The sequence below is a fragment of the Bombus pascuorum genome, chromosome 15 (genome assembly GCF_905332965.1).
Source record: "Bombus pascuorum chromosome 15, iyBomPasc1.1, whole genome shotgun sequence".
In the NCBI taxonomy this organism is placed as follows: Eukaryota; Metazoa; Arthropoda; class Insecta; order Hymenoptera; family Apidae; genus Bombus; species Bombus pascuorum.
In genome coordinates, this window is record NC_083502.1 from 973,013 (window position 1) to 987,009 (window position 13,997).

At 37.8% G+C, this 13,997-nt stretch overlaps 2 protein-coding genes across 4 annotated transcripts in view; one reads left to right on the top strand and one right to left on the bottom strand.

The window, feature by feature from the left end:
* The window catches only part of LOC132914558 (uncharacterized), a 74,960-nt gene extending 62,113 nt beyond the window's left edge, over nt 1-12,847 (top strand). Inside the window, exons 5-8 of one of the 3 annotated variants that reach the window (XM_060973759.1) lie at nt 1,896-2,000; nt 4,508-4,690; nt 7,442-7,741; nt 10,299-12,847. In XM_060973759.1, coding sequence (XP_060829742.1) covers nt 1,896-2,000; nt 4,508-4,690; nt 7,442-7,741; nt 10,299-10,478 — 768 coding nt within the window. In that variant the 3' untranslated portion in view covers nt 10,479-12,847. Of the gene's footprint in view, nt 1-1,895; nt 2,001-4,507; nt 4,691-7,441; nt 7,742-10,258 lie in introns of all 3 variants that reach the window. The other 2 variants (XM_060973761.1, XM_060973760.1) reach the window with 2 other exon arrangements.
* Nucleotides 1-13,997, bottom strand: part of LOC132914553 (midasin) — a 137,612-nt gene that overhangs the window by 111,042 nt on the left and 12,573 nt on the right. The window lies entirely within an intron of this gene.

Sequence of the window (13,997 nt, forward strand, 5' to 3'; positions counted from 1 at the left end):
TTAAACCTAAAACTCGTATTGGATTTTCTCATTTTTACGTAGAAACTTGTTTACGATGCGAGCAAGTACTTTCACGCTTGAACCAAAGTTTAGTTTTAATATAAAATTAAAAGTACAGAAGCGACACTCTGTTTGATGGCATTTTACCTTCTTAACACTTTACCGACCGATAGTCCATTAATCGACTTTTTGTCGCCGACGCTTACCGACCGATAATTATTTGAGCAGTAATTTGTTATTTCCTACTAAGCTACCTTGCTCAGTTGCGTCAGTTGCGTTGCTTTGTAAGCTCCCATAGTTTTATACAAATTTGAAAAACTTACCGCTCGCGATGAACGAAAAAAAAGAATGGTATTGGAAAGTCTAAACCGAAACAGTGCCAGCGCCAGGGAGAATCTGTGTCTGAACTGCCAGTCGGACGTGCGTATGCTGTTGAACCGCTAGCGGTCGGTAAAGTATTAAATAGCTCTTCTCGATATGTTGGAGTTTGAAAACAATCGAAGATATACAGCGTTACCTGACAATTCTTCCAGAATGACGAGAATTCTCTGCATTTATTTCTGACTCGCGCGCTTTCTTTTCATCTTCCGTTACATTTACCATGACCCGGAAGAAATATTTTCACATTGGTTCATGAACGTGCAGAAAAAAGCCGAGTCTAATAAATTTCATCGATAGGAATCTATTAGGCGCTGTAGAACGCTGATAAAATTTCAAAACGTTCTGTATAATATATAGAATACTTTCGCGAGACAGTGTACATGCTAAGTTCTACGAAACGTTGACTCAGGGCAAACATAAAGAATATTACGCCCTCTATAACTGAAACACGGTTTCCTGGCGACTTAACAGGTAGTTTGCTTTTATTAACGCAAACGTCAGACACGGTGGCAACTGATTAGGCTGTAATTAGTAGCCACCGATTTCATTTTATTCAGCAAATTTGCCTATCTGCTTACCAGTTGAGGAAGTTGTAAGTCAATATTAATGGAAATGAGCGTTCGTTAAAACAACGAGAATTTAATGCTACAATGAACAGCGATGACTTGAAGCTGACAGTGGCTTGAAAAGCTAGAATTTTTATTCTCTTCGGTGCAGTGTCAACGGAATTTTTTTTCTTATTATTATCATTATTATTTCTTTTTTGTTTTCGTTTTATTTCAGTGTAGTAGTTTTTAAGCGTAATTTTTAAATTCGATTAGATTTACTGTAATGATTAATTTAGCATTTTTCTTGTAATTAGCAAAGTAGGTAAAGAGGGAGTAATTAAGTTAGTAATTAGATTAGATTAATTTGAAATCTTTGGCTTTAACTCGCTGTCGAAGTAGAATCGTTTTAGCGGAACCAGCAATTCAAAGCATAATTTTCCTTTTCTCTTGCGGTTTTCATAATTCGCGTTTTTTTTTTTCATTTTGCGACGAGGAAAGAGTAGTAATTTTTTTTTTCACCATGGAATTTAATTTTTCATCCTCTTAGTATTAAATATGAAAGTCGTTTTAGCGTGTACATTAGAATTTTTTACGTAGTTATTAAATTCTTTTATATAGCATGATATAGCGTATATAGTATACTAAAGTGTTTAAGTATAATTTGTTCGTACAATTTGAACGATTAAATTACAATCTTCTTTTTATGTAACTAACGATCGTAGTAGAATTTTTTCTTCGTTCTTTTACGAATGAACATATCTCTCGAAGTTCTTAACCTTTTTCTCATAATCAATACGATTAATCCTCGTTTATTATTAACAATTTTTATAAATTATTCAGTTTGATCGCACTGTGTACAAATATATTTCAGGGATTTGAGATAGAAAACACAAGGATTTTTGCTATCAATCGCACCAACGTAATTTTTCTTCATTTTCTACTGAAAATAATCGATTTTTGTATCAGGTAAAGGTAGCACTACTAACGATTCTCGTGAATACAACGGGTAACCAACAAACGAACGCGGTTCCTGAAAATTCTGCCGCATCTACGAACGGTGGCACGCCCAAGGTAATAACGAACAATAAATCACTCGCTATGAATCTGCTTCTCTTAAAAAAAAAAAAAAAAAAAAAAAGGCTGTTATTACGTGTCTCTTCGTAAAACCGTTCCTTAAAAATATGGATACTTGCGTATTCAAGATACCATTCGTTGAAGATTCAATTATTTCGAAGAAATTTCTGTTCAGAATGTTTCTTTGCGAATTATCTAGCGTACGATTTTCTCTCTTGTAAAAAGCTTGCAGCATTGAAAACTCTAGGAAAAAACCAAAACATTCATACGCTATCCGTTTCTCAAAATGCTATATGAACGTTTGAAAGAAACAACACATAACCTCACATATTCTGGAAATAAAGAACAGAGAAACACGATCGACAATTTTATTCTCCAGCAGATTGAAAATTCCAAACTCGCCACATTTCGATAGATCCGGCATCTCCGACAAGTAGTACAGCATTTAAGAAAAGAGAGGATCTTACGATCGTATTCTCTACAAATCAAAGTGATAAAGAAAGAAACAAAAATAAATAAAAGCATCACCATGCAGAGTATTATTTTTGCTTAGATTAAAACCCTGACACCCAGTGCTGTACGCACGGCCGGTTCATTTCTCCTGGTAACCTCATTTGCATTGTTCAACCGCGTCACCTCATTATCACAGACAGCCTCTGCAATACGTCTGACAATCGCGAGATACGCACGAGCCGCTCGAAAGGCAACTAACCTGAGGATGGCCACAGACGGGTCGACCGACAAGAAATTTTACCACGTCGCTTTATCTAGCTCTCATCGATTTACAGTCGACTAGCTTAATCGACTAATCGTAAGCGGTGGTCCAGCAAGCAGCGCCATGCGAAGAATCCGAAACGAGCGGCAAATCGAAAAAGTTCAGTTCGCTGGTCGAACCTACCACTGAACCACCAGAGGTCCGGTCAAACGACCGTTTTCAAAATCTAATTCGAAGTTTACTGTCGTTTCTTTCGCTCGTTTAACTTTATATTATATCAATTTCTTAATTTTTCTTAACACGTTGACTGCCGCGTCACCCGTATTCGGGTGACAGCAAAGTTTCCAGTAGGGTCACGTAATCCGTATTCGGGTGACGGTAAAGTTTTGTTGGGGTCGCGTCGCCAATATTCGGGAGACACCAAAAGTTTTAGTGTACCGTGTCACCCATATTCGGGTGACACCAAAATTTTTAGTGTAGCACGCCACTCGCATTTGGGTGACAGCAAAGTTTCTGATCGTGTTGTGTCACCCGTATTCGGGTGACGATTATTTGACTACTTGCGAAGGATCGTCGTAAGTATTTGAAAAGATATTCCACAAGAAGTAACAAAACTATTGAATTGTTATAAAAGTAACACGAAAATGGTTTATTAAGAAAATTATTTAGAATGTAAACCTTTAAAGCATTCTATACAAAGCTGAGTTTGGTCGGGACAATTTGGACAATAAGTTGTTGTTTTCCTTAAATTCTCCCGTGTCTTTGATCGGTCCGTCTGACGTCTTTTATCTGCATAACATAGTTTACATGCGCGTCTAATGCTTCTTCCGGAATCATTTTTCCGAACGGCGATATTATGCTGACTCCGTCGAATGCAAGGATTTTTTGTATTTTCAGACAACCCTAATAATTTTCCAGCTAATACTTCTCTAAATCTTCTAATATTTACATCCTTCCTTGTTGCAATTTTCTGATACAAGTAAGTTTATTATTCCGTCATCGACGAACAGCTCAAACACATCATATGAATTGACATCGCCAGATAATTGTCTAATGAGGCCGTCTGTCTCGGGAAAAAATGACTTCTGCCGACCACTAAATTCATTCCATCACCAAATTGAATTGTACTTTCCTCGGTATCGTCAGTTCTTCTTTCTTGCTCAATGACCAATTCTTGTAAAATCTCGGCAACAGTATCTTCGTTACATTCAGTATCACTACGATTGCACTTATCAATATCCGAGTCAGAATCAGACGATGTAATTCTATTTATATTCCTATTTCTAGGAAATCTGATTTCCTCCTCATCGCTACTATCCGAATTTGTGTAAGCCTCGTAGAAGCTTTCTTTTTCACTGCTATTTGACTCACTAAGAAATAAGCTTCCCATTTTTCTTTTCGACATTCTAACGAATTAGGGCAGAGATTTTAAGTTATGTATAATATCGATGAGAGTCTAGCAGAGTATGCTTGGTACAGCGGCACTCGTGGCCTGAAGTAGGGAGATTTCACTGAAAACACGCGAGGCAGTCAACGTGTTAATGTAAGAATTTACATGTATATATATACACATATATGTGTGTATACGTATTGATATGTTGATGACCGAGCTACTGAAATTTCCATTGACACGAGGCGACTCGCTAAATATTTTCGCCGGTCTAACACCTGAGTCGACCCCTCTGTGGCCGCCCTGGAAGAGGAACAGCGTCGACCAAACGACAAAATGCTCTCCTAACGTCAGCGCATCTGGTTTCGTCGATCCGCTAAAAGAGAAGTATTGCTTCAGAGGAGCGGAGCGGCGGAGGAGCACCGGAAAATGAGGAATTACTTAAAGAGGATGGAGAGGGAGGGCGTGCAGAGGGTGAAGATGTTTCTGGTGGTCACCGCCGCGTACGTTATCTTTTGGGGACCACTGTTCTTCGTCACTCTGGTGAATCATGCTATCATCGGGAATCCAACTGGTTACGAGGTAATTGCGAAATTACTCGCTAAATGACAGTCTTATGAAAATTCACGCCAAGTTCAAAGGACAAAAACAGGTAAAACTGACTCTATTGGTGTTGTTGCGTGACTCTTCACGCTCTCTCCGTTCAGTCAGTTAAACCTCGTTTACATTACACTACTACTTTTAGTTGAAATGACGAAATCATCCAATCGATCGAATCCAGCCGTGTAAATGACAATTTGAAACGACTTCTGCACGTTGAACCAGAAATAGCCGATTCTTCTATCTCTGGTCGAACGATCAGAACGTTAATTTTTCCGATGTAACTTTTTCTCGACATTTCTATCTTTTTACTAGTTTCTCTTATCTCTCAAAGTCGCCCAGATTAAAGAAACATTATGTTGCTTTTAGTATTAGAATCATCTACTTATATCCAAGTGTGTTATATCGCGGATTTGTGACACCGTGTAGGTGGTTTACTTAAGATTTTAGTTTTGCTTTTAGTTTTATGTTAGCTTCGAGGACGCTGCAGTACTATGCGACTCCCTCTTCCTTGCTGCTCTAAAACTGAAGATATCGAGGTTACGAGGGCTCATTGAATTGGCTGGCAGAAGCGGCGTAACGTTCTAAACAACGACATTACTTGCAATCTACAGCGTCCTTTTTTCTTATATCCAGACGAAATTCAAATCTTTTACGATTCTCTTTAAGCGTCGTCCACAATAGATAAATAAAGGTATATATTGGATTGGCAATACCACCTAATGACAAAATCCACAGTCACTTAGGTGCCAAGCCAATAATTCGATACAGTACTACTGTACACGTTGTAGCTGTTTGCTTAAATGAAACTTCGCGAGAAAGCAAAGATTAAGACAATTTATGGATTCTGATTTAACGTGGAAGTCGTGTTTTCATAATTAAATGGATTCAAGTTGGACGAATTCCTGGAGGAACAAGGGCCTCGTTAATTCAACACAGCTGCAATTAAGGCCACCTGACGGTACATCGAATCGCCAAGATTCAACATCTTTAATTGCCGATGATCCTTTGCCTTCGATACGAAATATCGAATTTTTCTTAACGGTTCTTCTCGCTAACAATTAACACCTTCCACTCTAATTTCGATTTGCACACGCAGACTAACCGAACGTATAGGAAACGGGTACATTGGAAAACCAGGTTTTTCAAAGAATTGGACGAGGGATCGTTTCACAAAGCTACGTAGAATTTAACCGAAGGATCTAATTTCTGGTTGATCATTTTTAGGTAGCCAAGAGCAGGGGAAATTTGATTTCAGAATTAGAAGAAAAATTACTGAAAAATCCTCCGACTCGAACAATGCCACAACACCGTTCTACTACACTTTTCCTGTGTTTCGCGCGAGCAAGCGTCAGTTTCTTTCAAACATCGACGCACAAGCTTTTCTAACGTGACAACCATTCACGAGCAACGGATACGCGCTGTCATTTCGCTTCCTGGATGCACAATACGAATTCAAGTTCCACCTTCTCGCTCTTCTGTTCCAGTCACAAAGACTTCCATCTTCTTCTTCCTCTTTTTCTCGCGCGTTTCTCGTCTTTCTACAACGAGATGCGAGAATAAGTTCGCCAGACCAAAGGAATTGATTAATAGCAAACGCGAATGCAGTCAAAGTGGGAGATTATTCGTTGATCGTCAACTGTATCGAAGAAGAGGAAATTTACTGTAAATCGAGTGTATTTAAGCTAAAGTAGATTTACGATAAAAATATGAAACACGTCGTTTCATACTCATCGTACAAGAATTTCTAAGAACAAAGAAGTAACATTACACAAGAATTCAAAACTGCCATAAGTCAGGACAACGTCGTTCGCGTGATTTCAGTAATACCCCGTTAAGTGCCTTCTTTCCTCTTTCGAGTATTTTTATTCAAAAGCAAGTCGTTTGATCAGTTTTTCTATCAATTTCCAGTCTTAGTATCGTCGTTTGTACAAAACACTGATGAACTGCTCTCACACTAATCTCAGTTCTTTCCTCGAATCCAAGATATTCTTAATACGAGACACCTGAGCAAAGACAAAAGAAGCTTACGAGCATTCGTAAGAGAAGACAGTGCTTAATGTTTCTTTGAGACAATTTACAGATGAATGACAGATGAATATGGTCGATGATATTGTCTCAAACAGCCCAAATTGATCTGCCCAAATTGTCTCAAACAGGCCAAATTCATCTGCCCAAATTGTCTCAAACAGGCCAAATTCATCTGCCCAAATTGTCAAACAGGCCAAATTGATCTTCCCAAATTGTCTCAAACAGGCCAAATTCATCTGCCCAAATTGTCAAACAGGCCAAATTCATCTTCCCAAATTGTCTCAAACAGGCAAAAATACAAATTTCTCTTGTCTTCTGACAAATAACACTTCTCCTTCGACTCTCTCACACCACAAAAGCATTTAGCTTCTCCCCATCCCATTACTCGATGAATGGCACCTCACATTCGCTGACGTACTCTAAAGTCTAACGTCTAACGTCTACGTAATTAGAATATTCGAGTGATCCCCTCGTACGAGCTTAAGTTTGGAGACAGTTTCGCGAAGCTTTCCGGGAATATAAATTCAGCACAAGTTTTAGGAAAAGTTTCAATTTGTTTGCTAATCCACCTAACTAATCCTCGACGGGTCATTTAACTTAAAGATATTCGTAAACGCGCAAGTTAGAGCAGCTACGTTCTAAGATCATACGAGTTGATAGAAATCGATCGTTTTTACAAACGTGGACCAACGAAAATTCCAGGTGACTCTACATATCGCGTACATCCACGCATTCGTGAACCCGGTGCTCTTCCTCAGCCTGCATCGCGGCCTACGTCAAGGCCTGTCGGAGTTCTTCTGCGGCTGCTGCGAGGTGATCGCCAGCTGGATTCTGGGTCCAAGCATCCCCGTGGAAAGCGTGCAGCCACCACGATACCACGAACCCATGGAGGCGGTGCCATCGCCGCCGGAACCACCGCTGGTGCAACCCGATGCGTGTCCGGACCTAACCGACGTGGCACTGCTCAAACCACCTTTGCCACCCACTGGCAAACATTTACTGGTATTTCAAAGAAACGCTTTCTCGCCACTTTCTACGTTTTCTATGACAGTCATCGTAGAATAGCATCGCAGAAAGAAGGTCGCGTTGCTTTACGAGCTGCTGATACAACTTTCTTGCTTACGAAACGATCAAACGGCTGGCTGCTATGGAAAAATGGCTCGTAGCTTTTCGCTTGTTAGAGAAACTTCCCACTCGTTTCCTCTGCTTATTTGCGTAGACCACCGAGGATTTTCATCTGTTCGTGGGAAATCTATTGATGCAAAAGTACGCGCAAAATGTCGAAAGTATTCGTAATATTCGCATAATTCGGTCAGCTTGCACGACGTTTCGTTTCTGTTGATCTATTGGGTCGGCAACTAAGTGACTGCGGATTTTCTCATTAGGTGGACCTGACAAATGCCGCAATTACTTAGTTGCCAACCTAATAATTCAAATTTCCTTTATTTCTTATCTTTGTGTCAAATGATTAAAAGTTTGTCGCGTATTAGGTGCACAAACAGACGATTGCAAGCTTCCAGCGAAACTGGAAGTTTATTTAAAAGAAAATACAGCAAGTTCTTCTCGATCAAAGTATTCGCCATTGGTTTCTTCCCTAACTTCGAACCATCCATCAGTCAAGTGATGGATTTCATATCGGAAAAATGCTGCGTCTTCCGGCTGAGATCCAATCGTCGAATTACTTTATCTGATCCATTAATTGGAAATGGATTGGGTATCTGATAAGGAGAGTAACGTCTGGCGACTAAAATAGCTGTTGCAACGCGTCTCAAACAACATTCATTGCGATTTTTCATCGCAGGAGCAGCGTGCGATTCAACGTTGTCGCGGTTTATTGGATTGGCAACTTTACCACCTAATGACAAAATCATTTAGTTGCCAATACAATAACAGACGGTTTAAAGTTGTAGAAAACGACAAACAAATACTTTGATCGAACGATTTGCGGTATCTTTTGTTTTTTAATAAACTTTGAGTTTCGCTGAAAATACTTGGATTGTTCATTCGTATAGGTAATAAATGATTTTTCAAAAATAATTTCGTTCCAATTCCGTAGTATAACAATCGTTTAAGAAGAACAAATATTAGAAAAAAGTAGCGATAGTAGCAAGATATGAACACTCCTCGCGAAAAAGATAGCCCAGGTGTGCTATCTTTAATTTCTCAATGACGCGCGTCAAGTTTTTCGTGTCAACATTATGAGCTGAGAATATGCGGCTCGTTGAAAATAATTAAAAATATTATGAGGTTTAGTGTGTAACAAAAAAATTGTTTTATTTTGTGGCGGCACTCGACAACAAATACCGCCACTAGACATTATCTATTACCGGACGACGATAGCGCATTGATTAGCGTCTTTGGTTACGAACGTTCAGGACTCAGGTTCGAATCCCGGTGCCCGTAGTTTCGATATTTTTCTTCCACGACACAATAATTAGAAAGTAAACATAATAGACCCTAAGCAGCGACAACTACAACAACTATCACGGGCCTGGTCCGCCACAATTTTAAAAACGAAATGACAGCACACTCTGTTAATACGTTTGGAAATTGCTCAGTATTTCATGATCTATCAACGAGTAAAGATATTACAGTACGATATTATACACATCTGTTGTAAATATGGGATGCGGAAAAAAATTAAAGGAGTCTGAGAAAAGCAAATTTTTTGAACTAAAACAGCAACAGTGATCAGTGGCAGAAATATCGAAAGTAATAAGAAGAGGTCGTAAAGCAAATACAGAATTTCTTAAAAAATGTTGAAGATTATGGCAAAAAGAAAAATAATGGTCGGCCGTCATCGTTATCCGATCGAGATAAGCGAGCAATTTTGAGTGTAGCTTCCAACTCGCGTTAACAACGAAGCAAACAATGGAAAACTCTAGTGTTGTTAGTGCTGGTGTTTCGAGTGTTCGTCGGGTTCTACTATCCTGCAAAAGATATTAAGAGGCTAAAATCGAAAAAGGAACCTTCGTTACCAACGAAACACAAAGTAGAACGTTTACGCTTTGCAAAAGAAACAGTGCATTTGAAATTCCATTTCTTTGAAAAAGAAACGGAGAAGGGTACTATTTTCAGACGAAAAAAGATTCAATTTGGATGGCCCTAATGGGTCGCAATATTATTTTCATGACAGAAGAAAAGAGACAATGTCAGCAATTCGACGACAAATGGGAGGCAGCGTGATGGTTTGGGCGGGCATCGGTTATTTCGTCAAGACAAGTATCAAGTTCGTCAATGGCGGAATGAATAGTATCCGATACATAAATTTAATCAAAGAACAAATAAATAATTACGCGGAACGCATTTCTGGACCTGATTACCTGAGCTCGTAATGTTTTCGTATTATACGTTATAGACGAAAAACTTGACACGCGTCGTTGAGAAATTAAAGATAGCACACCCGGTGTATCTCTTATATGCACAATTGCAAGCACGAAAACAGCATGCAAAGCAAACCGGTGACTCTATGATGTTCGTCATTAATAAAGGTGTCCTTCTCTACACTTTCTGTTTAAGATTAACTAATCGTAATTAATCGCGGAATTAAACCGTACAGGACGACGTTATGATCGTACCGCCGGATCCGTGGACTCTGGTTTCAAGGTCGAAAAGCACGTCAAGCGTTTACGAGGAAGACGTTAGTAGAAGATCGAGCATTTTGTTACCGTCGGCCCCGAAAATAAGCGACTCGGAAGTGAACGTCAGCCCAACTAGCAGCGACCTACCTAGCGAATAAACTTTCTTAACATGTTTCCTTAAACCAGCAAGATTCAATTACAGAATTCCCTTTCTTTCGCGAACTTGGTACATTGCTTTGCTTATTATGCATATCATTTGGAAAGTTCCAACGAGAAAATTTCGAAACAATTTCATTACGAATTACGTAAACGTTCGTCCATAGCTTGTACGTTATTTTATTTTATAAAGCAGAAAATTCCTCTTAGATGGAAAAAGATAAATTTCCTTGTAGTTGTTTTAAACTATACACTAACGAGTTTTTCAACAATTTCCGTGGAAAATTCGATCAAATTATATTGGAAATAGGAATACGATATTTTTCAGGCTTGAGAGAAAATACGTTAAAAATTGTTTAACAAATGCTTCTTCCAAGAGAGAACAAAGTGTAACACGTTAACAATTCGAAGATTCTAGAACGACAAGAAGAAGAATGTTTTCAGAATTTTATGTAAATTCTTGTTTCAATTATCCTTAAACCTAATCGAGGATAGATTGTGTGTGGTGTTTATATTATATTAAAAATTAATTGATAATTAATTTTTTAAAATTAAAATGTTTAGAAAAAGCTCTGTAAATTTGTGTAAAAAAGTCTTCGGTTGAAGTTGATCCGTCAGATGCTACACTACGCACGCAGAATTGCGCGATCGATTGTCGCGAAATCAGTGTTTAAATCTCTAATTTATAAATTTCTCGCGTTACAAAATTAATAATAACACAAGTATCGATCAAAAATCAATAATTAAACGGAAGAAAAGAAAAATTTGTACGTCGCTAGTTGCATTGTCGTAAAATCTCTTCGATCGAACTATTCAATTCTTATTGTCGTGACTATACTTGGCGTATCTTTAGTCGTACGAGTAATATAATCATTAAAAAATCAAGAAACACTATACAGTAGATATTAAATGTCAGTTAGATGAAAAATAAATATTTGATGTATAAGAAGACGATAGAAGAAATTTTTACCAATTTTCAGAAGATACTTGTCATTCGTTTCTAGTCGATGGTATTGCGAGATAATTTTGTAAAATGATCATATTCGTCAGCGACGATGAATTCGATGAAAGAGCAATTTAATGTTTGTAATGTACGAAAAGCTGCAATAAACGTTCAATTCGTCCTTCGAAAGAAATATCGAAAAAATGGTAAATAGTATACGTTTAATATAAAAAAAGATACTTAGAATTTCTATAAATCCCTATGAATTCTGCGAAGCCGTTCCAAAAACGACCAAAGATATTTCCAAAACTCGATTTGTCCAATTTACTAAAGAGATATGCACGTACGCGCGATATCTTCGCAGCGCTGAAGAGTAGAACTCGATGATGTCGATCGACTGACAGAAGATTGCAAATGGACGACAACCGAGAAACTGAGTTGTCCACTTGCAAATTCCTCTTCGTAGACTAGGAATCCTCTTCGAAACACGTAAACTTTCCAAAACTCGCGCAAAAATGAAAAGAAGGAAAAGAAGAGAAATCCGCGGGACGTTCACTTTCCGGTCGTAACAAGCAACAACATTCGTGGTTCTCGTAACGAGATACAGGCGCGAAGAAACAAGCGAAGAGATGGAAAAACAAAGGAAAATCGTTGCCAAAGAGGTTCTGTAAAGAACCGTCCAAACAATAATCTTCGAAGATTGCCAAAACTCGCGAAGAAGAGATAGGAGAATGATGGTTTCGCCAACGTTAAGCATGTTTCCATGTAAAATTTCGCTTTCTAGACAACTCTGTTTAGATAACGCTATATTCAATGAAACTAAAAAATCAATGAAAATAAAATAAAACCAAGTAATGTAAAGTAAAATGAAATGAAGCAGAGCGGAAAGCGACGCGAAGAAACAAGCTAGAGATTATTTAAGAAAAGTAGAAAAGCGCAGAATGTCACCGACAAAACATAAATAGTTCCTTAAATTGTGAATCGAACAGAGCATTAGCTGCACCAATTAGCGATCAATTAAGCGATTAATTAGGGATATGTTAGATAGTCTGCACCTTCGAATGAGCTTTCCATTAAACTGGGGACTCAAAGTGATCGAGATTTTGCCTCGATTATTACTATTATTATTATATATATATTATTTACTATTACGATTATCTTTATTATACACGTATTATACAGACAATTATATACAGAAGCGGAGTCGCATGTGCGCATATACAGGGTGTTCGATAATTAAACGCTCTCGGTGTCGAGCGTGAAATTGTTCGATATACGATGTATAATGGTGAAACTGTAACATTACTTTTTTGTTGTAATTAGACTCTTCGTTTAACGGATATTTGATATATATATATTATAAGATCTTATACTACAATTAGTTTATTTATAATAAATGGATTAAACAGATGTTGATTAAAAGGGAAACGATAGTTGTTTAACATCAACTAATCGCAATAACGTATTATAATTAAGACAACTAGATAGTTAATTGCAACACTCGTCACAACGGATCCAACGATCTCTCTCTCTCTCACGCGAATCACACTCTCTCGACAACGCATTTCGCACTCCCTGACTTCTCAACTAATACTGACTGTTAATTCGTCTTTCTGCCTTAACGTCCCTTTGTCTTTCGTTTTACCCCCACCACGCACGTGTTTCGCAACCGTTCGTGGCTAGGGTCACGTAAGCCTTTTCTACGAACCTATTCGATTGGTCCACAACACGCTTCGACCTTCTCGCGACATTGTTTATAGTTTGCCCGATATCTCAGGCTTCTCGTCCACGTATATATACAGTATATATATATATATACTGTACTGTCTGTTTTCGTTTGAAATATTCTTCAACCATAAATAAATGTTTAATTCGTGAATAATGGAATTATGTATTCGAATAAAAGACTGTACGATTCTATATTGACAACTTCTCATTTACTTCTCTCGATGGAAAGAAATTAACACGTTCGTGACTGTCGAGAATATAACGATGACAGAAATTCGATATAAAAATTTCAGTTCACGGTATATCGAAATCTATTTATCAAATGAAATTTATGAAAATTAGTAAAATTTCAGATTCGTCAAATATGTGGAAGAAACGACACGTTTCGAGAAATGTTGTCAAAGCGAACATAACGAAACGTGTTGTCAAAGTGAAGACGTAACGAGAATAAACTAGTCACTCTGTATATGTGTATATGCAGATAAATATATACCTATACATATATATGTATGTATATATTATATATTTTCTATGCAAAAATTTAGGGATTTCCGGACGTGCATTCTCTGAGCTACTTTTTCTTGTAACAAAAAAAAAAAAAAAAAAAAAAAAAAAAGGAATACACGTTTTAACGTACGAGTTTCTCGTTTGTGCTTAAAGATATCTTTTTTTCACTTTTCTCCATTAAATAAAAATAATTGGAGCTTGCTGGGAAGGAAATAGAAAAACAGCGGTGGTTTTAATTTAATGGAAAATTTGCCAGATATTTGTACGCGAGATCTAAACAATTTTCATCGAAAATGAGAACAAAGCGTTTTATTGGCTTGGCAACTAAGTGATTGCGGATTTT